The sequence below is a fragment of the Triturus cristatus genome, chromosome 7 (genome assembly GCF_964204655.1).
Source record: "Triturus cristatus chromosome 7, aTriCri1.1, whole genome shotgun sequence".
Classification (NCBI taxonomy): Eukaryota; Metazoa; Chordata; class Amphibia; order Caudata; family Salamandridae; genus Triturus; species Triturus cristatus.
The window spans coordinates 745,837,733-745,864,499 of NC_140590.1; the positions used below are offsets into that span (position 1 = coordinate 745,837,733).

Genomic DNA, 26,767 nt, shown 5'->3' on the forward strand with positions numbered 1-26,767 from the left:
TTCTGCTTGCAGGTATCCTCTCTTCTTGATCCCAGCCTTGGGATCCACCGGACACTCTTCACTGACTGCCTGTCAGCAACTTTCCTTCAGGCATCCATAGAAGTCCACGACGAAACCCGACGCAAGTTCACACCTATGCACCCGCAGCCCGTGGGCTAGGTAACTTGGGTACTTCGGTGCTCACAAGGGTAGTGACTATCCTAGGGTCTAGTTTCCGAGTCTCGACTCTCTAGCTGCTTCAGAAGTGTCCTTAAACTGTTAATTTCTAACTGCTAGTAATTCGATCGACTTTTACGCATTACGCGTGAGTGTTTCCACTCTGCACCTGAATCCCGTGGGCCTCCCACTTCCTAACTGTTGCTAGTGTAGTGTAGCTCCAGCGATTCCCTAAGCCTAGGCCTATCCTATTTCCGTGACAGTGGTCCGTATACCACTTCTTTAGTATATGGTTTGCGTGGCCCCTAGGGCCTAACTGTATTACTTACCTGTGTGACTTAATGTATGCTTGAATAAGACTGTGTTGTACTTACCTCTAATCTCATAAAGAGTGCCGAGGGTTTGACTAGAATAAATACACTTTATTTTATATATATATATATCTGTGGTGGTGTCCTTTCATTTGGTATTCAAGGGATTATATATGGTATCACAGCTGGCTTCACATGCCATTCAGAGTTTAGCCTAAGACTGCTCTTGTCAATGCTACCACTAGGATAGCTGGTCTATAAGGTTGACTTTACAACCAATCACCATAAGGGTTGTTTGGACTGATATAAGGTGTACACTAGAACTAGTGACATCATACATCAGGCCAACTTCTCACATTGGTGAGCAGCGGTTGGGATCTGAGCTTGCTGTTGTAATACCATTGTAATCTTGAGATACTAAATTGAAAGATCACACAGATATTGTTTAGGTACATATAACATAGATTATAATACTTAAGTCATACTGGACTTAGTTTTTGTAGGTTGAAGGGATTAACACACCCTGACTACAACTACTAGAGAGGTTTAGTAGATACAACTAGTGTAGGTAGGTGCACACACCACACCCTCACTAGAATCATGTCCCTGAATGGAGATCACACTGATGCTCCCTCAGGAGAGGAGAATCCTAGACAGATTCCCTCTAGATATGATGCATTCACTTTCCAGGAGATGAGACAACTGTGTACCTCCAGGAGATTAAAACAGGGTTCCAACCCTACCCTTAGACAGCTAGTGGAGCTCCTGGAGGCCTATGTTGCTGAAAGAGCTGCCAAGTATGGTGCCATAGCTGTAGATAAGGGCCTCCCCTCCACAGAAGAGACCCCTGACTTAACTGATACAGATGAGGCAGAAGAAACTTCAGAAGAAGAGGGAGGTAGCAAGACCCCAGTCAGAAGACTTAGTCAGGCTAACTTAAGCTTACATGGGAGCTTGCATGGGAGCTTCCCTTACAGGCCCCCAAGTAATCTTAAAAAGAGAGATAGGAGGGGTAGATCTCCCTCAGGGGACTCTCTCCACTCCTATCACTCAAGAAGCTCCAATGCTTCATCCCACAGGGGGATGACTTCCCCCCCCAAAGGAGACAGCATGAGGCCAGAATGAAGGAAGCCAAACTGAGGATTGAAAGGGAAGAACTTGCCCTTGCCAAAAAGAAGCTTGCTCTGGCCAGAGAGCAAAAACTGTGTGGGTCAGAACCCACTGGTGGCAGCAACATTCCTAGAGATAGGGATAGGTCTTATGACCATAGAAACCTAAGCAAGATAGTCCCCCCATATCAGAATGGGGATGACATCCACAAGTGGATGACTGCTTTGGAGAGGGCCTGCAAAGTACAGCAGGTACCCCAGAGTCAGTGGGCAGCTATCTTGTGGCTCTCCTTTTCTGACAAAGGTAGAGACAAGCTCCTCACAGTCAGTGATCAGGATGCTAACAATTACAAAGTCCTGAAGAGTGCTCTGATAGATGGGTTTGGCTTAACCACTGAGCAATATAGGTTGTTGTTCAGAGACACCCAGAAGACACAGACACAGGACTGGTCTGATTTTGTGGATTGTGCCACTAAGGCTTTGGAAGGTTGGTTAACTGGCAGCAAGGTGCAGGACTATACAGGATTGTACAACTTGATTATGAGGGAGCAGATCCATAGTAATTGTCAGAACCAGCTTCTCCATCAACACCTGGTAGACTCAGATTTGACCTCTCCCCAAGAATTGGGAAAGAGGGCAGATAAATGGGTCAGGACCAGGATTAGGCCTAAAAATCAGGGTGGTGACCAGAAGAAAGATACCACCAAGCCGCAAGAGAAGGGTGGGGATAAAACAAAAGAGAAATCTTCCTCAGGGCCCCAAAACTCCACACAGGGTGGTGGGTCCCAAGCTCCCTCCTCTACCACAGTTAAAAAGCCTTACTGCCATGAGTGTAAAACTCCTGGGCATTGGAAAACTGACAGCAGTTGCCCAAAGGCTAAAAACAAAACTGTTCCTCCAACTACTCCTGTCACACCACCTATTACTGTCAGCAGTAATCCCCCAGGTGGTGGGAGTGCCCCCAAAAATTTGGTTGGGTTTTCTTGGGGAACACAGGGGGACCCTGGCTTAGCCAATTCCCCTACAGCAGCTACTCTTGTCTGTGATGGTGGCATGGGGTTTGCCAACTTCACTGCCTGTCCCAACACTTTGGGTAGGTACAGACAGGAGCCCTACATCAATGGTAGAAAAGCTGAGGCCTACAGAGACACTGGAGCTAGCATCACTATGGTGGCCCATAGGCTAGTTCCCTCTGAGCAGCTTTTGCCTGGTTTCTCATACCAGGTAACTAACATTGATGGCAAACAGAACAGTCATCCCATGGCAGAGGTATGTCTCAGGTGGGGAGGTGTCACTGGCCCTAAAAGGGTGGCAGTGTCTCCAACCTTGCCTGTGGACTGCTTACTGGGGAATGACTTAGAACTCTCAGCTTGGGCTGGAGTTGAACAAGACACCCATTCTAAAATGGTAGGCCTTTCACAAAAGGGTAGTGGGGTTGTGCCAGCCACAACCCCTGTCCAAGTAGATTTCCTCCCTGAAAAGGTTGGAAGGGCAGTGGTAGCCACAGCCCAGGCAAAGACAGACTTCCCTGTAGAGATTGGCAGAGCTGTGACAGTCACAGCTCAAACCCAAACTGAGTGCCTCCCTGAAAAGGTTGGCAAGGCTGTAATGGTCTCAGCCCATACTCAGACTGACATAGGTGTAGTGAAGCCTGAAACTAGGGATCACTCCACACAAACAGAGAGTAGTGGGGAGGAAGAAAAGTCTCCCTCTCCCCAGACATTAGGAAAAGGTCAGCCTCCTCAGGGATCTGACCTCACCCCTTGTGAAGGAACTGCCCCAGAGGTAGCCAGGCCTGGCCTGGCAGAGCCTCTGATGTCAGTGGCCCCTTCCAAGGTGAGACCCAGTCTGGTGCAGGTAGCCTGCCTCTCTCTACCCTGCCTCAGTCAGCCCAGGGCTGCAGCGGTCAGGGAGGCCAGTGGACCCCAAGAGGGCCCCTGTCCACAAGAACCCCCCCTTCAAAAGAATGAGGATTGCCTGGCTAGTAGCCCTAGCCAGTTGATGGTTAAAAACATTCCTGAGGGATCTCCTTTACAGGTAGTTAGGGACCTCCCCCAGAGGGATTCTGTTGGGCACAGGCAAACATGGGACCTTAGGGCCCCAAACCTGACCTTTCCCTCCAGTAAGCCCACAAAAGGGACCCAGCCTCCAGCTTTAGGTAGCCAGAGGCTGACCCTGAGAGCACAGTGCAACTTAGTGAAAGAAAGAAAGGCATCCATGGTGGAGGATGATTGGAGGAAGCTGAGGCCTCACTTTGAGGACACTCACTTCAGTACTCCATCTCAACACCAGCCTTTTACTTTGCAAAGACACACCAAAGGTAGAGATTCCCTATGGTGGAGACCCTATGATACCTTTAGGGTGAGGGATTGCTTAGTGGACCATGAGACAGGGGGTAACCATGCCAGTGCTGGTTCTTCCTTATATGGCCACTTAGGCAATAGAGGCTTACCTTGTCAAGGCCAGCCTTATCTCCTTTCGTTTGGGGGGGGGGGGTTGTGTAGGAAGGTGGATATCTGACTATGGTTACCCCCAACTTTTTACCTAGTGTCTAGCTGGTTTTTCGACTTAGTTGGCCTGAGATCCTGCCATTCAGGGTCTCAGGCTGTCTGCTCTCTCTTTAAAATGGACTCCATGTACCCTAGGTACATTCCCAATTGGTAAGGATCACCTTATTGGACCCTGTACAGTGTACCCTAGGTAACCAGGGCATAGGTGTACCCTAGGCCTCCCAGGGGCTGCAGCATGTATTATGCCACCCCTGGTCTGGCCTTCCAATCAGACACAACTGGCTGATCACTCAGCTGGGGCAAGGTTGTGTAATCACCCCTTGCTTAGATATAGTATACCTATATCTACCCTTAATATAGACACATGTGTACCTATCAGCCACTCCTATGGCAGGCCTTAACAATCCTGGAGGCAGAGTGCTTGGTAACATGTGAGATGGTGCTCTAGCATGAGCTGGGCCTGTCTGCAGCTTTCGGAACCATGTCCTTATAGCTGTTCTATGATATAGCCTACCATATACTCTTAAAGTACCTTATAATCTTAAACGGTTATGGTAACTATGGTTTGGCTTTATGAAAACATGTCGTGTAAGGTGTCTAACACTTTGGAATAATACCCCCATACCATTTCTGGTGATGAGGATATTATTCCCCCCTTCTAGAGGGAGAGACATGTTAAAATCCTACTTTGCTGTTTAACTCTAACCAAAGCCTCAGCATCACAAAATGGATGCTGCTGCCACAGACACGAGTCTGACCTCCTGCTGCTGGGAGTGATCCCGGCAAGGGAGGCTTGGACAATAGGTTTCCTGCTTGGGGAGGTGCTAGCACCTCCCCAGACAGCCTTTAGTGTATTGGGGCAGGGAGGGCTGAAAGGAATGAGACATGCCTGGGGCACACAGGGTGTCCCATGCATAGTCCAGTTCAAACCGGTGCTGGGGCACTCCAGCCCCAGTCCTGGCGCGAAACTGGACAAAGGGAAGGGGGTGTAACCACCCCCCTCCCAGGTCCCACCCATAAGGCGTGACCTAGCAGGCAACCCAGCCCCCCAGATTAGTATAAGAGTGGTAGCTTGGCCCCAGGAGATTAGATTATCCTGAACCTGCAACTTGAACAGAAACTCTGGACCTTCGACATTCGACGAAAGAAGAAGACTGAAGAATCTCCCTTGTGGCCAAGGAGTGGCTACCCTGTGCAAACAGGCACCATCGAGAGACTACCCTTTGCTTTGCTGAAGTTCTACGAGGGACCGACTGCAGAGCCCGACCAGAGCCTTGACTTCCAGACTTCTCTGACCCTGATCCACATCCATAGCCGAGCTGAGATCCGTGGAGGCGACAAGAGACGTGGGACCGGCTACCTGGGAAAAGTGGCGAGTATCTTCCAGCCCAGCTTCTGAGTCACCCTCGAAGTTGTGCACCGGGGATTGAGAAGCCCCAACCCCAAGCACCATCTGCACCGAAGATCAGCCCCCCACACTCCACGAGTCCTGCGTGGGGCCCTTCTGCATTTTCCTGCTTGCCGCGTCTGTCCGGTTGCTTGTCCGTTGGCTAGCGGCCTTTGTGACGACACACCTTGAAATCTTCACTGCTGGTTTGGCTCCTCCAGACTGGCTCCCGCTTCTTTGCAAAAGAGAAGCACCCCAGACCTTCCTGGTCTGCACCAGAAGCAAGTCCTCCGTTCTTCGTGGGTTCCGCTTGCCAAGGCTTGGTGAGTCCTAGTTCGACTTCGCCGCCGCCGACAGCAAGAGCCTTCGTGGGACAGCTCGCCTCCTGGTCCTGGTCGTCCTCGACGTCTCCTGGTACCCGTGGCTGCAGCGACAAGCTTCACCTTTCACCTGCAATCTTCACGACATCGCCTGGTTCCTTCCTGGTTCCACGTGGTCACTGGCTAGTGACCTTGACTCTGTCCCTTCTGCTTGCAGGTATCCTCTCTTCTTGATCCCAGCCTTGGGATCCACCGGACACTCTTCACTGACTGCCTGTCAGCAACTTTCCTTCAGGCATCCATAGAAGTCCACGACGAAACCCGACGCAAGTTCACACCTATGCACCCGCAGCCCGTGGGCTAGGTAACTTGGGTACTTCAGTGCTCACAAGGGTAGTGACTATCCTAGGGTCTAGTTTCCGAGTCTCGACTCTCTAGCTGCTTCAGAAGTGTCCTTAAACTGTTAATTTCTAACTGCTAGTAATTCTATCGACTTTTACGCATTACGCGTGAGTGTTTCCACTCTGCACCTGAATCCCGTGGGCCTCCCACTTCCTAACTGTTGCTAGTGTAGTGTAGCCCCAGCGATTCCCTAAGCCTAGGCCTATCCTATTTCCGTGACAGTGGTCCTTATACCACTTCTTTAGTATATGGTTTGTGTGGCCCCTAGGGCCTAACTGTATTACTTACCTGTGTGACTTAATGTATGCTTGAATAAGACTGTGTTGTACTTACCTCTAATCTCATAAAGAGTGCCAAGGGTTTGACTAGAATAAATACACTTTATTTTATATATATATATATATCTGTTGTGGTGTCCTTTCATTTGGTATTCAAGGGATTATATATGGTATCACAGCTGGCTTCACATGCCATTCAGAGTTTAGCCTAAGACTGCTCTTGTCCATGCTACCAATTGGATAGCTGGTCTACCATAAGGGTTGTTTGGACTGATATAAGGTGTACACTAGAACTAGTGACATCATACATCAGGCCAACTTCTCACAATTGGGATCTGTCTTAAGCTCATTTAGAGAAATCCCTGATCTGGGGTTGACCCAAGTCAACACCCCTCTGGCATAGGAGGAGAATCAGCCGCATGGAACGCACCTTGAAGCCTCTGTTTATTGAGCATACCATTATTAGGGGCCAGGTGCGTCTCCTGCATTAAGGCTACATAAACCTTGTGGCGTTTAACATAGGCCAGTATTTTGCGTAGTTTCCCGAAATCGTTCAGCCCTCTTACGTTCCAAGTTATAAACCGGACTTTGCCTGTACGACTACGCTCAGTGTCTCCTAGCATCTATAGCATCTGATTATGTTCTGTCACCTCTAAACCATCATCCTGTAAACTCTCTGGTGCTGTCATCATAAGATACGCAAAACAAAAACCCCTCACTCCACATGCAATACCCAACTGTGCAAATGCGAGTGAACTCCCACCCCATAACAAAACTGCACATTACCAATGTTCATGAAAATTACACACAATTTTTTTTAAATGTTAAACCAATCAGGAGGTATCACACGGGGCGATGTTAACAGCCATTACATCTAATCCCTTCAAATTCCCTACCATCTGGGGGAGAGTGAGTTCTCACCACGGGGACCACCGCCCATACAAGGTCCACAATAGAATAGACCGGGTGGGAAACTGACTTAAATAGAGTCTGAACGTGCGAACAACCAATTGTTATAACCCACTCAGGCTCAAAGACAAAATAATTGAAAAGAAAAGAGAATGAGGGGGAGAAAAACATATAGGGGCATATTATCAAGACAGGCGATAACATTATCGCCGATTTAGCGGCAGAAAACTGCCGCTAAAACGACAATAATGGGCTTGATAATATGCTCTATGGAATTCGAATTGAAGCCCATGTTAGATGTGAAGGACGTCTAACCTGGGCTTCAATTGGAATTCCATAGAGCATATTATCAAGCCCATTATCGCCGTTTTAGCTGCAGTTTTCTGACGCTAAAGCAGCGATAATTTTATCGCCTGTCTTGATAATATGCCCCATAGTTCGTCTGAGCTACATGTCTAATGATCAGATTAGCAGGATAAACATTGCAACATTATTATGCATATCCAAGGATAAAATTGATTATTACGACAATTTTAAGCAGAAATCGCAAACTTAAGATAGTCATTCTCGTAAAGACTTCCGGCCGGGCCAGCTGCACCGTCCCCAGAGCTAGGGGCCTGTTTGTGGGATCCAGCAATGTTTCAATCTTTAATGGCTTTTTGAAGAGATTTATGATAAGAAAAAACTTTAGCAGAGCCATTTACCACATCTCGCAGTCTAGCGGGATACAGCATAGATAGCATATTCTACATTTAGTTCTCTCAATTTGCATTTCATTGGAACAAATTGCCTTTTAGCATCCTGAACCCTGAGTGTAAAATCTGGAAACAGCGAGATGGCGGAGCCCTCATATCTCAGTTCGCCCAGTTCCCTGGCTTTCTTAAGCACAGCGACCCTATTCCTGTAGTTAAGCAATTTTGCAATTATAGGACACGGTGGAGCGCCAGGAGAGAGCCTGGGGCCCAGAGAGTGATGCTCACGCTCTACAACAAACATAGCCGTGAAAGTTTCAGCACCCAACAAAGTAATAAGCAGTTTTTCAACCAAGACTTCCATGACAACAGTGGCAGTGGATTAAGGAAGGCCAGTAATGTGCAGGTTGCTACTCTGTGACATGGCCTCCAAATCCTCAGTTTTATCCTGTAAAATGGTCAAGGCTTTCTCCATTTGCTTTTTGCTGTTGTGCGCATCGGTTTGAGCCTCCTCTACCTCTGTGATGCATTGCTCTGACATGTCTAGGCACTCTGCCTGCATGTCCAGCCTTTCAGACATCCGGTCCATTCTATGTGATAGGGAGTCAATTTTCCCGTGGATAGTGGACAGGCATTTTTGCTTTGTCGCCAAAATCTGTTTAATGTCCCCACTCATTACCTCTGTTTCTTCGCTCGACCCCTCCGTCGCCACTTCCGATGATTCATCCCTGTGCCTGGATTTTCGTTGCTCAAAGATCAGTTTAGGTTGAGATTTATCCGTTTTTACCCATTGTGTCAAAATAATCCAAGGGAGCAGTCCAATTGCAGTAAACGCTGGTCCAAGGAACCTTCTGGCTTTAGAACCCTGTAGGCAATGCCACTTTGAGGCGTGCCGTGCCTCAGGTGCAGAGATAGAGTCTACCAGTGCTATGAGCTGACCAAGACCTTGGCATGACAGATCCCTTCTATCTTGGGGAGGCCCAGTCGCAGAAGAGCTTGGCGCGATCAGTAGCCACTCACCATGATGCGCTCAGCCAGGCCAGTATGCTGCCGATCCCTGGAGTCAGGAGACCTAGACTACACTGACCCAGCCACAGATATGAGGCACCACTAGACCCAGAGCCCACACGCACCATGATGAAGAGAGCAGTATTCAGGCAGGCCCCCTCTCCGTCTGATCTGAGATACCAAATATAGATTACCACCCAAAAAGAGTGCAAGCTACGGGTGAGACATATACAAACAATCGCTCGAGTTGGATGGGTTTCATCGGCTCAGCGCATCCAGACAGGCCACGGCCAATCCGCACAAGCCTGGCTCCACCCTTGAGGCACATCCCAGGCAAGGCGCAGAGAGAAACTCCGGTGCTCCATTCACCGGGCACATGAGGCAGGTCCGGGAGGCTCAGCAAACATACCACTTACTGAGAACAGGCCAGTTACTGCATGCGCGGCCCCGGGCAGGCCGCCCAATGAGCCCTGCCCTTTGCCACCTCGGCAAGCCACACAGAATCACCGCCAGCATCGTGCTCCTAACGCAGGGCCTGAGAAGCCCCGCGACTAACCGCGAGCAGGACTTTGCGGAGATTTGCCTACTCCGCGTTCCGCGGAGAATGCAGAGTAGGCAAATCTCCGCACACTCCGTGGCGAAGCGGAGTTGACCAGCCGCCACCTTTAATGTTGTTTTTTAAAAGTTGTAAGTAATTGTTAATAGGGCGGGTAGGAGGCAGGTGGCATAGCGGAGTTCCACGGAGTTTGTTATCAACTCCATGGCCCTCCGCGTAGCCCCGCTACGCCCACTATGCCCGGGCTTTCTCGCGTCCCCACAGTGCAGTCACCGGAACCCGCACCGCACAGCAGCGTGGCCGATAGAGGGACCTCAAAGGCAGCTGATCGCGGCCAGGCGCACAGCTCTGCATCGCAACCAAGTCCCAGGGAGGCTGCGTCACAGCACTCGTCCTCCCCTGCCGTCGGAAGGCCTCAAATCGCAGCAAGTCAGAGCAGCACTTCGGGCGTACCCGATTTTCCTATCGCTGGGTAGCACTGAAAGCACCGCATCACCCAGGTGGTTTCTCGGTTGGCGGGCCTCGAGTATAAGGCATATATTTACGGATAGTTCCAGAAGGCTTGCGGAGAAAACTCAATCTGCATCCATCGTCGAGCCTGGCAAGCTCTGTCCCCTCCGAGGATGCTTGTTTATGGTCCAGGGAGGACCTGGCATGTCAGTTGGGGCTGGACTAGTTCATTGAGGAACAGGGTCAACACTGATTTGCATATGGCTAGGTCCAAACTGAGGTGGCATAGTGAGCAAAAGAACGATGGATTAAACCCAGATCTCTTGACTGGGGGTGAGTGGTTAAAAAGTTTTAGCACTTCATCCATCATCTTGTTGTGTTTACTCAGGAGAGGTTACAGTACATAATCAACTATTCTGAACATCATAGATGACCTCCACAAATCCCTGAATACAGACCGATGCTGATTATATTCCTAGACCTTTCTGTGGCCTTTGACACGGTCGACCACAAGCTCCTTTTGGAATCCCTCCAATAAAGGATTGGCACAGAAGGAGTGGTCCTACAGTGGTTCACATCTTTTCTACAAAACCGATCTTAGCAAATAAAACAAACAACTTGATCTCTAACACAACAGCAATTGCCTGGGATGTATCTCAAGGCTCAGTCCTCTCGCCCACACTGTTCACCCTTCCATCTATATGCAGATGACACCCAGCTCTACATGGAAATCTCCTCACTTCAACGATGTACACTGATTAAATGCCGCCCTCAAATAAGTCCAACACTGGCTAGCCCCAACTACCTAAAACTCAACCAAGATTAGACTGAAATTCTCCTCATATCACAGACAGAATAGTCCCCACTGATGCAAGAATGGCCAAACTCCATTGATGCTCTTAACTACAAGCTATTCCTAGGGGACTGTGCCGCATTTCTAGGAATCACACTGGACCCCAAAATGACTATGAAAGATCATACAAAGAATAGTGTAAAGAGTGCCTAATACAACCTGAAACTTCTAAACAAAATCAAACCCTATCTATCGCCAAATGATCTTAAGTTTGCCACACAAGCTCTGGTGTTGTCTATATTAGACTATGGAAATGCCAACCTCATGGGCACTGGGAAATTCCACCCCACCCCCCTTCGAACCATCTTCAATGCAGCAGCCAGATTGGTCACAGGAATCAAAAAATACGACCTGCCCTGAAAGATCTAAACTGACTCTCAATTGAAGCTCACTGCAGTTTTCTGTACTCCTTTCAACTCATAACATCCTGGTCCAGAGTTCTCAAAAAGATCAGGAACGACCGGGCCCAAGTCATCCTTGTGGCTCCTGACTGGGCATGGAGTCTGGTATGCCGAGCTGTTGAGCATGGCCATCACTCCTTCGATTAACCCTGGGCATAGTACTACGCTACGCTCACGGTGCATGCGTAGTTTGCGCTACTATGCACTACGCATAATACACGTAGTACAGTGCTAAAACTGTGCTAAAACACTGTAGCGTAGCAGCAAAATCAACAAAACCCACAAATGATTTGATAAAGCAATTTTACATGCTAAAAAACATTTAACCAATTCACAAAAGTGAACTTTGAGAATTAAAATTTGAGGCAATGAGAGAGGTGATGATTTTGGGGTCCCCCTAACTTAGGGGGAGGACCAAGCATATAATATTCACTGCTCACTGCTAATCTCGTCCCATAATGCTTTGCAGGGCCTTTGGTTGGGATTGTAGTTTTGCCAATAACTGTGCTTGGGGTGGTCCAGCACCAGTACTTAATCATCAACATTGTCGCTATAGTTTCATGAGCACCAGCTAACGCACTCATTTATGGTAGGCACAGGAGATTGAGTAATTTGGGATGTTGAGCTGACATAGAGGCTCGAACCAGGTTCCCCAGCTCCACAGTCAGCAGCTCTGGCCATTATGTCATATCCTCTCATCACTTCATGGTTAGTAGTTGGTTTTTATTTTAGGTAGCGCTAGCAGGAGAAATGGGCTGCCTCCTGACAGAGTGTCCCGGCATTATTTTTTAAATAAATTAAGCACTGGGTATCTTCCTGCTATATTTGCTTTTCTGTGGTTGCTTGACCAACCTTCTCTTTTCCAATCCCTATTGTACATAGGTTTTTGAAAGGTTTGCAACATATGTTTTCTCCTTCTCTCTTCATGCCTCAGTGGGACCTTAATCTGGTCTTGACGTTTTTATTGTGCGCTCCGTTTGAGACCTTACACTACTGTCCTCTCAGGCTCCTTGCCATCAAGACAGCCTTTCTGGTGGCGTTAACCTCTGCCCGGAGGGTCAGTGAGCTTCAGGCCTTGTCACCTAAGCCTCCTTAGCTGAACTCCTACCCAGACAAACTAGTGATTCGTTCAAGAGCTTCCTTTCTTTCGAAAGTTTTCACTACTTGTGTGTTACCCCCCCTCCCCTTTCTTAACAGTTCCCTGTCTCAGGGCATTCATTTGTCACCCCCTCTCTAAAAACTGCTATAATCCTCCCCATTCTAAAAAAACCCGGTGCAGACCCTTCTGATCCTGTCAACTATTGTCCCATCTCCCTCTTACCCTTGTTAGGGAAAGTACTGGAACGACATGTGACTAGATCGCTCACTGCCTACGTGGAAGGAAACCGAGTATTAGCCCCCCCGTCAGGCCGGATTTCTCCCCGCTCACTCCACCGAGTCTGTGGTGTTATCCGTCCTTGACAACCTCAGAGAAGGTATGGACACCAATCTTCCTCAGGCCTTGGTCCTCCTTGATCTTTCCCGCCGCCTTCGACACGGTTGATCATTCCATCCTACTCTCCCGTGTCGGGGCGGCTGGGATCGGCTCTTGTTTGGTTGTCCTCCTTCCTAAGGGACCGTACTCAATCAGTGCGCTTAGGCGACTTCTCGGCTGAACCTCGTCAGGTTTCTTGTGGGGTCCCTCAGGGCTCCTCTCTTTCCCCACTATTGTTCAATCTGTATATAGCCCCCCTCATCTTTGCCCTTCAGCAAATGGAGGTCTCCGTATTCAATTATGCTGATGACCTCCAGCTGATATTTTCCCTATCTCAATCTCCTGACCCCTTGTCTAACTTTCAATCTATTATGATCTTTATTCGGGACTGGATGAATTACAACCACCTCAAATTAAACCCAGATAAAACTGAACTGGTTTTGACTGGTGGGTGCACTAGCCCCTGGTCCCCCCTTTTTTGGCCCCCCTCCTTTGGTCCCCCTCCCTCCCCATCCTCCTCCGTCAAAACGCTTGGCATCAAACTCAATGACCAACTCACCCTGCATTCCCAGGTGAACTCAGTCGTGTCCTCTTCTTTTCTTTCACTCCGCACTATCCGTAAGGTCTCTCGTTTTTTCTCCTTTTCTGCTCTAAAACTCATCGTACTAGCAATGGTCATCTCTCGATTAGACTACGGTAACGCCCTATTTTGTGGCATGCCAGCATATAACGTTCGCCGGCTACAGTTAGTTCAAAACCAGGCCGCTCGCTTAGTCTATAACTTGGCCAAATCCCACCACGTCACTCCGCTTCTCAAATCCCTGCACTGGCTCCCTATTCATGAGCGCTCCCAGTTTAAAATGGGCTGTATCACTTTTCAGGCTCAGTCAGGCTCCGCCCCTGCTTTTATCTCGTCTGAGATTAAAACCTATGTCCCCGTAAGGGATCTTCGTTCATCTTCCCAACACCTGCTGATTGTTCCTCGTTTTCGGCGCAAAAAATGGGGAGGCTCAAAATTTTCCACTCTTGCCCCCAGTTTTTGGAATTCCCTCGCGGGTCACCTCAGATCCTCCACACAATACTCTCTTTTCCGAAAGGCACTAAAAACCTTCCTGTTTTCACAGGCTTTCCCAATTTAATTTCTCCCTATGCCTCCTGGCCCTCCCTGCTCTCTCAGGTTCAGTGACCTTCAGCGCCATGAAACTGCTAAGTGATAGTGTGGAATGGCCCTACTTATACCGAGTGCTGCGGGAGTTTGGATTGGGGGAGGACTTTGTACGCTGGACCGCCTTGCTCTATAGCGATGCCACGGCCCGAGTGAAGACGGGGGCTACCATATCGGTCCCCTACCGCGTACGGAGGGGGACGAGGCAGGGCTGCTCCCTCTCCCCCCTGTTGTTCGCCCTGGCCGTTGTACCGCTGGCGGCTCATGCCTGCCGGGGGTGCGCCTATGCTGGAGTTTCCCTGCGGGGGGATGCCCACTATATCTCCCTATATGCAGATGATCTGCTGATGTTTTTGGCGGATGCGGAGAGCGCGCTGGGCGGAGCGATTGCCCTTTTGGAGGAGTTTGGTCGTCTGTCCGGGCTTAAGGTCAACTGGGGCAAGACATGCTTGTTCCCGTTGTCACAGGGAGGTCGGACCCCGCGGGTGTTGGGACAGATCCGGTGGGAAGGCAGCTGCCTACGATATTTGGGGGTTAACATTTATCATACCCAGACTGATTTGTTGGAGGGTAATGTTGGCAGGGCCCTTCGCGACTTGCGGGGTAGCATGGGGTTTTGGAGCACGCTCCCACTCTCGTGTGCCGGGAGGGTGGCGCTGTTGATAATGGTGGCGTTGCCACGCCTTCTTTACTTTTTTCGCACCCTTCCTATATGGATCCCGGCGTCGTTTTTCGCGCGGCTACGAGCACTGTCCACGGGCTTCATTTGGGGCTCGGGAAGGCGGCGGGTGGCGCTGACCACGTTGCGGCGGCCGAGAGCAGAGGGGGGCCTGGCAGCCCCGGATTTTGAGTGGTACTACTTGGCGGCCCAGCTCCAATGTCTTACGCAGGCGGTGGCCAGGGAGTATAGAGGCCCGGAGGGCCCACAGGGCAGGCTGATTCCGCGGCATGTGCTGGCCTTTATAGTCCTCCACCAGCGGTTAGACCTGACCCAGCTTACCTTGGAAGAACGTACCCTCCGGTTGTGCTGGAACAGGTGTCATAGGAGGGCCGCCATAGTCCACCCCTATGCCCCGGAGATCCCCCTGGGGATGTGTACGGCGCTCCCGCATGGGGGAGATTGGTCTGGGCTAGTGGTTTGGGAGGAGCTGGGCGTACAGATGGTAGGGGACTTATTTAGAGAGGGAGTGCTGTTGCCTTTCCAGGACTTGCAGGACTCTTATGGGCTCCCGCGGGGGGACTTCCTGCTTCATGCGGCCCTTGTGGTGAGCCTCCAGAAACATTGGAATATGGGGCTTTCGGAGCCGCAGACCGCCGCGGGTTGCCAATATGTAGTGATGGCGGCGGGGACGACTAAGGCCATTACTTGCCTCTATCGCCGACTGTCGATGGAGGGCTTGCACCCTCTGGGCGCCCTGAGGGAGAAGTGGGAAACGGACCTTGAGAAGGCGATCCCCGAGTCCACGTGGTCCACGCTGGTGCGGAGGGCCTGGAAGGGAACGAGGAATGCCCGGTTTCAGTTAGTCCAGTTTTTTACTCTACACAGGGCGTATCTGACGCCGGCCAAGATCTTGCGATATTTTGGGGGGGTACACTCTCAGTGTCCGCGGTGTGGGGGAGAGGGGGCGGACTTTCGGCACATGTTTTGGTCCTGTACGCAGTTGGGTGACTACTGGGGTGATGTTGTGGATTGTTTGAACCAGGTGACGGACCGCTCCATTGCCCCGGAAATGGGGGCTTGTTTGTTGCTTTGGTTTCCCCACACTCGCCGTACGAAGGTCACTAGCAAGTTTTATGATCTGGGGTTGATAATGGCCAAGAGGGAACTGACTATGCACTGGAAATCCCGGGGGGGGCCTAGCTTCCTGCGGTGGAGGGCGGCGTTGGCGCGATGGGCGGGGGCTGAGGGTACGCTCCGGGTGCAATTGGCCCTTCGGAGGGACGATGAGAAGGAACTAGCGACGGCCCGGGCGTGGGAAGCGTTGGTGGTGGAACTTCAGGGGTTGATGTCTGATGCTGGGGAAGGGGAGAGCACATCTGATAGGCAGGAGGTAGCGGGGAGCGGGGAGTAGAAGGGGAGTGGCGGTAGGCCCTGGCCGCCCACACCTTGGCACGACATGAGGGAAGGCTCTGTTTTCTTAGGGAGAGGTTGGGCTCCCGTACCTTATTTATTAGGGAGGAGGGGCACATCGGAAGAGGGGTAGGGGACGGGGGCACACTGACATGGGGTGGGGGAGGGGGGGGGGAAGGGGACTGTGTGGGAAGGATGGTCCTTCTCCTGGATAATTGGTATTGATGATAAATGTGTGGTACTTCCTGGACGGGTGGAGGTAGTGGGATGTTTGTTGAATTGTTGATTTGGAAAGCAATAAAAAACGTTTCAACAAAAAAAAAAACTGCTAAGTGTACGTGCGCTTTAGAAATGATTTAAACTCAAACTCAACTCCATTTCATGTAGGCCACATCACCACTTTGCCTACTTTTCATGCTCTGCCTCATCCCTCCAAGGAAGAGGAGCGACTTCAATGTCTGAACCCAAAAAGAGTGTTGTCATTCTACCATGGCCACACATGAGAGTTCCGGGTGGATGGATCCTGATGGATTGTGCTCTATATAAAGATCTGGCATTGGCTAAGAAGCGACCCTCTAAGGGTTTGGGTGCTCATTCCACCAGAGCTAAAGCAGCCACCACTAAGTTAGCATGCAGCGACTCCTGTTCTGGACATCTGCCAGGCAGCAACGTGGGCTTCCTTGCACACATTTACTAAACACTACTGCCTGGACATTCAGGTCCATAGGGGTGGGCACTTTACCCGTTCAGTCCTACAGGACCTCCTTGTGTAAAATGTAACTGATGTCAGCATGCTGGTGTGGCGCCTATATAGGCATCATGCATGTCACTTCCGGCACAGACGACCCTGATGATGCCACACGGAACTGAACGACACCACCTACGAGCATGCAGGGAAACTGCTCAAGAAAAATTTCCGGATCCAGCCTGACACCCGGGAATAATTCTAAGGTAAGGAATCTGCAGCTAGATATAGTCTCTACCAGATAAAGTGTTACCGAAGGTAAGTAACTTGTTATTTCCTCCTGTAGGAACACAATTGTTCTTCCTTCCAAATATAGAATAGATTCTAAGCTTGGGAAAGAATAGAGGAAATGATACTATCAAATCCCTGGAAAATATAAGACCTCAAGCATCTGTATTACCAACGGGCACAACCCACAAGCAGCCTCCACATTCTTAATTTGCTCCTGGAACATCAGCGGACTTCGACAGAAAATCACAAACTCAGATTTTCAATCTTTTATTTTTAAAATGCTGTAATAGCCCTGCAGGAAACTTGGGCTTCACAAGGCTGCCCTGTCATTGGCTATATCGATCTATGGAAACCAGCACTGAGGGACAGCCGGTTTGGCCACTCAAAAGGCGGCATGTCAATTTATATATCAATTAACTTAAAAGGTCCAATAACACAACTAAAACTGGAGGAAGATTGGCTGTTGGGTGTCAAAATCAATGCATGGCGGGAACATCGTTCACTCATCTTCTTAAATATATATATCAATCCAAACACACAAACAAAAAAAGCACACTTGGTACGATTAATAGAAATCATGAGTGACTTAGCCGTGGAGTACTCTGACTCAGACTGTATTGTTACTGGGGATTTTAATACCAATCTGAAGGGCCCTTTTTATTCTCCTTGAATGAGGCAGAGTTACAATCTAAACCGGTAAATCAAGCCTATTTTGGCCTGGGTCACCTTTGCGTGATGCGCTTTTACAGCGCAGGTTATCTGGTTATAAATGGAAGGTCGGAAGGCGACATCCATCCTAATTGGACTTGGACAAATGGAAAGAAACGATCCTATCTGGACTACTCCATTTGTAACTCAGCTTTGCTCCAATGTCTGGTTAGCTTTTGTATTCTCCCGCGAACAGAAAGTGATCATCGACCTCAGGTCATAGCTTTCAAAACAAATCCAGGGAAGCATAAATCCGCCCCCTTAACAAGCAGGGGAATATATTCCGAAAACCTGAAGCGCCTCAGATGGAGAGAAGACATCAGCCCAAAGATCCTATTAGCTAGCATGGAGCTTATAAGAGGTGGAATTGATCATGAAACATCTCCGATAGCGACATGGTCGATGCTCTGCCTCCATCTGATTAATCTTTTTCCAAAAAACCAGCATTCCCCAAGGAGATCCTCTACGCGCCAGTTTGCACTTTCACAACAATCGAAGCTACTTAAGAACGCCAGAAACAAAGCCCTACGTCTACTGGTAAAAGCTCCAGGGAATAGCGAATGCTTAAAACAGTATCAAGCAGCCCAAAAGTCACTCAGGCAGGAGATCACTAAAGATAAACGAACACATGATAATCAATTCTGGTGTAAATTAGTGTATGAGAGCAAGATCCGAAATTCACGAACATTCTGGGCCCTAATCAATCAGTCCAACTCGAGCACATTGAGCTTTGCTAACATCCAAGAATCAGACTGGGCTACCTTCCTCACCGACCATTTTAGATCTCCAGAATTTCTAGGCGATACAGGAACCAGCTTTGCAAGAAAGAACGTAACAGACTTTAATAATAAACAGAGCATGCTTACAGAGTGCTCACATATCGACATTGAGGACCTTCAGATGTCTCAAGAAAGGGTTGCTACTGCTGTGTCAAAAGCCAGATCAGATGGAGCTCCAGGCCCAAATGGCCTGCCACAGAATCTGTTTAAATCTGACGTGGCCTTTTGGTCAGGTCCACTGACAAACCTTTTCAACTTTGCTCTGAGAACTGCAACAATCCCAGACTCATGGCCGGGTGCAATAATTCAACCTATTTATAAATCCGGCTCTAGGGCATCCCCCAATAATTATAGACTTATTGCACTGCTGGACATTGAGGCAAAGCACTATGCGGGTCTACTGCTGGAGGAGTTGAGGCTATGGGTAAAGGTCCACAATCTGATCCCAATTAATCAAACAGGCTTTACTGCCAAGTCTGGGACAATGACCAACTTATTAGAACTGTCAACTATAGTCGACAAAGCTCTTTCCACATCTAGATCAGTGTTCTGTTGCTTTGTTGACTTTAAAGCAGCGTTTGATAGGGTTCCGAGGGCTGCTTCATGGGAAAAACTGAGGAAATGGGGGATCCCGGACAAACTTTTGGAGGCAATAATACAACTTCACTCCAACACTTGGGTCAGGGTAAAGTTGGGGTCCGGCACGCACCTCTCGCGGAAAATCTCGACATCAAGAGGCGTGAAGCAGGGATGCGTGTTGGCCCCCATGCTTTTTAATCTGTTTATAGCAGATTTGTCATCCTTACTGGACGACACTAACAGCCACCCCCCAAAGGTAGGAGGCATGACATTAAGTAATCTTCTATACGCCGACGACCTGGTCCTTTTTAGTCTTACTAGGGTTGGGCTGCAAAGACTTCTGGATAAATTGTACATTTACACGACAATTAACCTACTAGAGGTTAACCTAAAGAAAACACAGGTTGTCCCATTTGGTCGGAAATGGCACATTGTTGGTGGATGGGCATATAACAACATAAGCCTTGCTGTAGGACACTTGTATAAGTACCTAGGTGTCCATTTGGACTCTAGGGGTAATCTTATTAAACATCGGAACGAGATTACAGTTAAAGCTATGACCCTTGCGGTGTCATTAGCAAAGCTCTCGAAAAATATCTCTGGCCCAACTCTCTTACCACTTCTAGAAGTCATGAGAGCGAAAATTGGCCCGACCCTAGCATACGGCATAGAGATATTTAGAGGCAAGCTGAATAACGCCTTAAACCAACACACGACAAAAATTTACAAAAAGGCACTCCATCTGCCAAACTCCACATCGCCAGCTCAGGTAAGATTAGAGCTGGGGATACTGAATTATGATATCTCCAATATGGGTACATACTTAAACCTTTGTCACAAACTGAGGCAAGCGGATTCAGGAACATTAGAATCCTTAGTCTGGATGGAAATTACCCAGAAAAACCCTGGAGGCACGTTTGGCTGCCTGTTCAAGGACTATATCCTTCAATTGTCGGTGAGTGAGCTATGGGCCCTTAACCCCAGCCGGGCAGTATTTAAAACCGCCATTAAAAAATGTGTGAGGATGAGTTCTCTTATAATGGATAAGGCACTATTCACCAAACGCAGTCATGCTTGGGCCCTCGTAAATTCATACAGACGGTTAGCCCCTGCTACTTACCTGTCCTGCACATATTCACTGTATTTAAAACGCAGTTTTATGATAATTAGAATGGGTGATTGGCGCTTCCTGCAAGATTTGCCCCCTTGGCGACGCACGGCGGAAAACGTAATCTGTAGAGGGTGCGGCAAGACTGCCGAAACTCTGCTACATGTAGTTTGTCTCTGCCCAGCTTTTAACGCTCAACGCAGGTTCAAACTCAAAGTAGACTGGAAGAGGCTGGGTGTCCGGACATGCAGGCAAGCCATTATGGAGGCCCTGAACCCCGACAATACAGATTTAAACTTGGGGTTAACAACTTTTATCCAGCAAGCATATCGTAATTTTATGTAAAATAGGCCTTGCTAACAAAAACTTTATGGAAAATGAAATGAAAATACTATTATGCTTTGCAATCTAATAGGTCAATACTTGTTTTAATCTGTATGTTGTATTTGTATAGTCATCGTAACAAGCAATGTCTGAATAGCTTTTTTTACATTAATTTTTAAACGCTTGCTATTATGTAACTGTCATTGACTCAGGCGGTTTAGGATTTAGAAAATTTCCACTTTAGACTGGCTATCGATCTGCTGCCCGTTTTCATCATTTTAAATCAGTTGGTTTTTAATGTGAAATTTTGTAATTTTGTAATTTCTTTTAAAGATATCTGTGTTATATCTAAATAAAGATTATGTATAGAGGAAATGATTGTTAGGCTGATATTGTAACATACAAGTAAAATATTTTCTTCTATCAGGTGTCGCAGAGTACATTGAGCAACAGAGAGCAAGCCTTTATGATATAGAGACCAGAATTCAGAAAACAAAAACAAACAAAGAAGCAATGTCTGTAATGATGCAGGTGCGTAGTAACCCTTTGACCTATGTTCTGATGTTGTACAAATTAAAATCCCATACATGTTTCAGCTGAATTGCTTCACCATACATAGTTCTAGACTTTTCCTCTTCCACATTGTTGTACACTACCTCTTCCCTACTTCTTACCTCCTCTGCCCTACCACTCTATGCACCTCCCCTTCTTTACTCCTCCTGTCACTGTTTCTCATGCCTGTAACATGTTGCTGTCCTTTTGTCTTTTTATCTGCTGCAACTGTCCTATTGGGTTTACCACACACTTCTTTAATTTTGGGGCTTTTGCACCATTTATTCTTTCCCTCATCTGCACTATTAATGTACGGTCAACTTCTCCAGTATTGAATCTTTCATAGATTCACATGCTTGTATTGTCCTCGTCGTCATGGTGGGAGTCTCACGGTAACAGAATGACCATAGCAGTGATAGAAAAACTGCATAGAAAAATCCCATAGGGAATCACATTATTTGGTAACCAAACCTCATCATTATTTGGTCCAAAACTCAGCCAATCAGCTGCTAGCCCTGACATCACACTCCCCAGCAGAGCCATCATACCTCAATTTTCCAACCGCCTTCGTGTGAGAAGGAGTCTCCCTGAGCCTTGCTCAGTTTTGTTCCTGAGTGAACTTTTGACCTTTTCAACTGAAAGTTCTTTCTTCTGGATTTAAGGTAGTGTTTTACATCTTTTACCTATTATGGCTGATAGCTCTAAAAAGAGGCTCTTCAGGCCCTGCAGATCCTGTGGGAAACCTAGACTGTATTCTGAAGATCCCCACAAGGACTGCTTGTACTGTCTTCATCCTAAACATGTGCCTAAAGACTGCAAACACTGCAGAACCTTTTCTGCAAAAACTCTGAGAGACAGGGAGTCACGTTTACTGCTGTGGCTTCAAAAAAAGAAGGTCACTTCAGAATCTGACTCTGAAGAGGAGGTTAATATTCAGTCTTCTAAAAAGAGGAAATCTTCTGCTTCTGAGGAAAAAGTGGAACTTAAAAAGCAGAAAACCGAAGACAAAGAGGCTTCTTCGTGTGCTCTTCCTCACACTCTTCTGAAAAAATCCTCAGAGTTAAGAGAGGTGTCTTCAGCTCCGTCTACGAAGATTGGGGCGTCGCCAGCACTGATTTCTATGAAAACGTCGACAGCTCTGTCGACAACGACTCCGTCAACGACTACAATCTCGACAATGATAGCAGCATCGACGTTGACGACTAAAACATTGTTGTCGAAAAAAGGTTCGTCGACGGGATGACCGGCAGCGACCTCGTTGACGACTCCATCGACAGCGACGACGACTCCATCGACGATGACCTCGTCGACGATCACCTCGTCGACGATAATATGTATTTCCTCGTCGACGATAACTCCATCTTTTAAATCTCCAAAAGCAAAGTCAACGATATCATTGAAGTCAATTCCACCGTCGACGGGCTCGTCGAAGATGAAGAAATCTTCAGATTTTACAGGCTGGACAAAAATTTCTCCGCTTCCTTCATCAAATCTGCTAGAATTGCAGTCAGAGGATGAAGAGTCATCAGGAGTGGCATATAGTCCTTCCCAGCTTCACCTAAATAGTCAGGAAACGGATGATGAACAATATCAGGAGGTTCAGGAGGTGTTCTCATTCCAAGATCGTCCAGTGCATGAATCAAAAAGATATGAGTCTTTTCAGCAATCATATGATTATGAGGATGAGGAAGAAGCACAGCCTGATGTGAGAGAAGAATCTGTCTCAATGCCAATCTCTCTAGTGACTGACTTACGTCTCATGATCAACGACTATTACCGACGTTTTCCTGAAGCTAACGCCCCAGCCTCGAAGTCTTCAGCTGGTCCTACTCGAGTTCAAGTAACTCAACCTTCTCCCCTTTTTTCAGCGCAAAACTTTCAATCTCCTCCATTTATTACAATCAGGGATGATTTAGCGGAGAGTGATGCAGAGCAACCAGAAGAAGGGGAACTCCTTCAGGAAAATCCAGTTGGGATAGAATGGGATCAGTACATTCTACCTACTACGCCGTCTCCATCACCATCACCAGCAAACTCTCCTCCACAGGATATTTGCGGATTCCATGACCTTATGGAAAAAGCCTCAAAGAGATTTGAACTCCCACTTCCAGTATAAGAAGCTGAGTATTTTCTCTACGATTTTAAAGAGTAATCAAGAAAATCCATCAGATCGATTCCTATTATTGATCACATTTGGGACGAGGGATTGAAAATAAGGAAGAATCCGTCCTCGGTTGCTGCCTCGGTACCCAGAATAGAGAAATATCGAGCCCCAGAATCATCTCCAGCTTGCTTAATTGGACATCCGCGGCCAGTCTGTAGTGATGCAAACCGCTAAAAGACAATCGAAAAACCCAGTTTCCACTTCTGCAGCCTCTCCTGATAAGGAAGGAAGACGACTGGATGGTGCGGGGAAGCGCTTTGCTGTAATGGCAGCAGCTTCCATTAAAGCTGCAAATGCTTTAGCTCTCATCAGTAGGTATAAAAGGCAGATGTGGTCAGATATAGCACCTTTGTTGGCCCATCTACCGGAGGATAAGAAGGAAGAAGCGGCTGCCATTTAATAAGATGGGGCTAGGGCGGCATCTGAATCCATAGATATTGAAATGGATATGTCTTCTGTAGCATTCAGGCAAATGGCGGGTGCAGTGGCCCTCCGAAGGCAAGGATGGCTTAAAGCCACTTCTTTTAGACCGGAAGGCCAAGCAAAAATAGTTGACATGCCGTTCGACGGAGAAAATCTCTTTGGAAAACATGTTGATGATGCTCTCCAAAGTATCAAAGCTGACACAGACATTAGCCGAGCGTTGGGACCTCTTCAGCAGGGCAGGTTCCAGTCCTTTCGGAAGAGAGGAACTAGCGGACAATATAATGAAATATCCTCGTACCAGTCTAGCAGATACCAGCCATACAGTCAGCAGGGGTGTTAGAACTGGGGTCACCAATTCCGACACGGTAGCTTGGCGCAAGGTAGGAAGGCACCCAAAGGCAATGTGTGAAGCACTGGTGCAGCACTTACTCACGCGGATCCAGCCATGCGCACACAATGAAGGACACCACACAAGTAGTTTAGTAAAAACACAAGTACCTTTATCTGCTCAGTGGGGAAGATCAATTAATTTCAGGAATAAACAGTTACGATTGCAATAACCTTGAATTCATTTAAGTAAAGTTACCAGATAGCTGCAGGGCAACAGTCAAGTCATCACAGGAACTAAATCAGTGCATTTCAGAAGATCAAACAATTCATCAAGCCACAAGAATCAGGGACTGGCAGGGCAACAAATAAGTCAATGGGTTCAAACGGGCATCAATTCACTTAAGTGCACCAGGGCCTGAAACTGCAGCCGGACGAAGACAGTAGCACAGACCCTTCCAGAAACAGGGGTCATGGCAGGTAATGGGTTACAGGTTGACACAGGCTCAAGTTCATTCAGGGTAGCCCAATCAATTAGGAAGTTAGTGCAGGTAGGCAGTTAGCAGGGGCAGCAGTGTCGAGGCACACCTTCCTGAAGAGCAACCCTCTCAGTGGGGATATCCAACAACAGCACCCTTTCCTAAACCTAGGTGTCATACAGGCATTCCCCCAATAGAAGGGCCGCTCGGTACGCAATTCAGGCCCCAGGGCCCAGTCAGGAGCACACCACGCCAGGCCCGATCAGGAGGAAGGTGAGATACTGCCCCCTACCGCTTGGCCTACCTCTCCCACCGTCTTGGGCGGTCCTGGGGCTGCCACTCGAAGTCAGTCCGCCTCCCCGGCATGTTCGTGGGCCTCGCCTCCCTGTGGTGGCGGCGGGCCTCGCCTCCCTCTCCGGGGGGAAGATGGCACCTGGCGCGGGGGGAAAAGAGGCAAGCCCCTGTCGTTCGCTCCCCGCCGTCTCCCCGGTTCCCTGCATCCGGTTTTCCTTCCGGCCTGGGAATCAATGAGGTCGCGGCTACTTGGGGGCCGGGCGCGGGGGCCAATGGGAGCGTGGCTGTCCCGGGGGCGCGGTCACAGGAGCCAATGGATGCGCGCCTGCTAGAAAGGCGCAACCGCCGTCAGCCGCGAGTCAAGGCCCCAGGCGCGGTCCCAGGCCTGGCGCGGTCCCGGCCTCTCAGCGATGCAGGGTCAGCGCGGCCTCCCCAACGGCTCGGGGGAAGCCCGCACAGCTCCCCTCCTCACTCCTGAGCCGCGGCGGTGACCGTGGCCAGACAGCGCTTCCGGAGTACAGCGCCAGTGACAGGTACTCTGGTGGCGATGATCTTGGGCGGTTCGCGCTCCTCAGCTCGGAAGGGGGCGCCGCCGGTATCGGTGGGTTCCAGGGGGGGGATCAGCGCGGTCAGGGCACAGAAAAATGTCTTCAGGTCGGCACCAATTAGCCTCGCAATAGGGAGAGGCACAGATCCCTCCAGCCAGGCGCTCAGGTCGCCCCGGTGCAAGTAACATGCGACCGGCTCCTCAAAGATAGCGCTTAGTGAGCACAGCGCCGGCAGAAGAGGAAGGGGGTAGATCCTGGAGATGCAGCGCTTGCGTGGCACAGCGCTTACCTTGAAGGGCTTCCAGCGCTTCCTAGAGTTGGCGCCGGCAGAGGTTGACAGGTAGTGGTTGTACAAGGTAGTTGCAGCGGGGGTGGTTGGAGTTGGCTGGCACTAGAGGCAGGGTGGTCCCTGCAGCACACTGGAGTTGATCCTCTGGGCTCTCCCCTCGCTGGGCAAGATCAGTAGGCAGGCGGAGTCCCTCATCTAACTTGGGTACAGCAGGGCCTAGACTCAGTCAGTCCCAGTAGTGTAGGTGTCTCCCCTAGGCCCAACCGCCTACGCTCCGGCAGAGGTTTCCCCAGGTCCAGTGGTGCCCCAACTGACTAGTCAGGTTTCCCTCCTTTCCTCTTATACCCCCAGGTCAGGTGACCCTCCTGCAAAGGCGGCAAAGCATAATCCCTCCCAGGGCTGGAAGGTTCCAGGAGCTTCCACATAATAGTCTATGGGGCAAAAAGGCGGGATGGAAAAAGATACTTTATCCCAATGTCCCAGACTGCTCCTGACTACTAGTATGGGTATGCAATGGCGACTCCGCAGTAGCAGGGGCCTGTGGCAGCCATGTTGTTAGGGGAGAGCACCCGCACCTCAGCACTGTTTAGCAGTGGTAAGGCGCCTAGAGACCTAGGGCCAACAAAAAGATGGCGGAAAAAATGAGGCCAAAAGGGCAAAAAAAACAGGGTAGACCACCCTAGGGCTGACAGGTCTAACAAGGGGTATCGTCAGTTTTCAAGTAACCAACAATTTCGATCCTCTAACATCCCGTATCGGCAGCAGTCCAAAGGGAAGTCTTCTGCGAGAGGTAAACCGCAACAATCTAATAGACGACAGTGACTCTGTCAAAGCGCCCGCCACATGCTCAGACCTCAAGGATCATTACCTTTCTAAATTTTATCAGGAATGGCTGTCGATAACAACAGACAGATGGGTACTGGCCGTGATACAACAAGGCCATAACCTGGAATTCATACAGAAGCCTCCAAATCATCCTCCTATTCATAGGAAGCAAAAACACCTATCAGCCCTCAAGGTGGAAATTATATCCCTTTTACAAAAAGAAGCAATAGAAGAGGTTCCCCGTCTTCAACGAGGGAAAGGCTTTTATTCGCATTTCTTTTCAATAAAGAAAAAAGACACATCGAAATGGAGGCAGGTAATGGACCTGAGAGGTTTG

At 48.9% G+C, this 26,767-nt stretch overlaps 1 protein-coding gene across 2 annotated transcripts in view; it reads left to right on the forward strand.

Annotated features, from left to right (window-relative positions):
• The window catches only part of DNAH17 (dynein axonemal heavy chain 17), a 14,992,541-nt gene that overhangs the window by 3,210,988 nt on the left and 11,754,786 nt on the right, over nucleotides 1–26,767 (forward strand). For both annotated transcript variants that reach the window (XM_085617470.1, XM_085617471.1), the window contains one exon: nucleotides 20,954–21,057. In XM_085617470.1, the coding sequence (XP_085473596.1) occupies nucleotides 20,954–21,057 (104 nt within the window). The remainder of the gene's footprint in view (nucleotides 1–20,953; nucleotides 21,058–26,767) is intronic.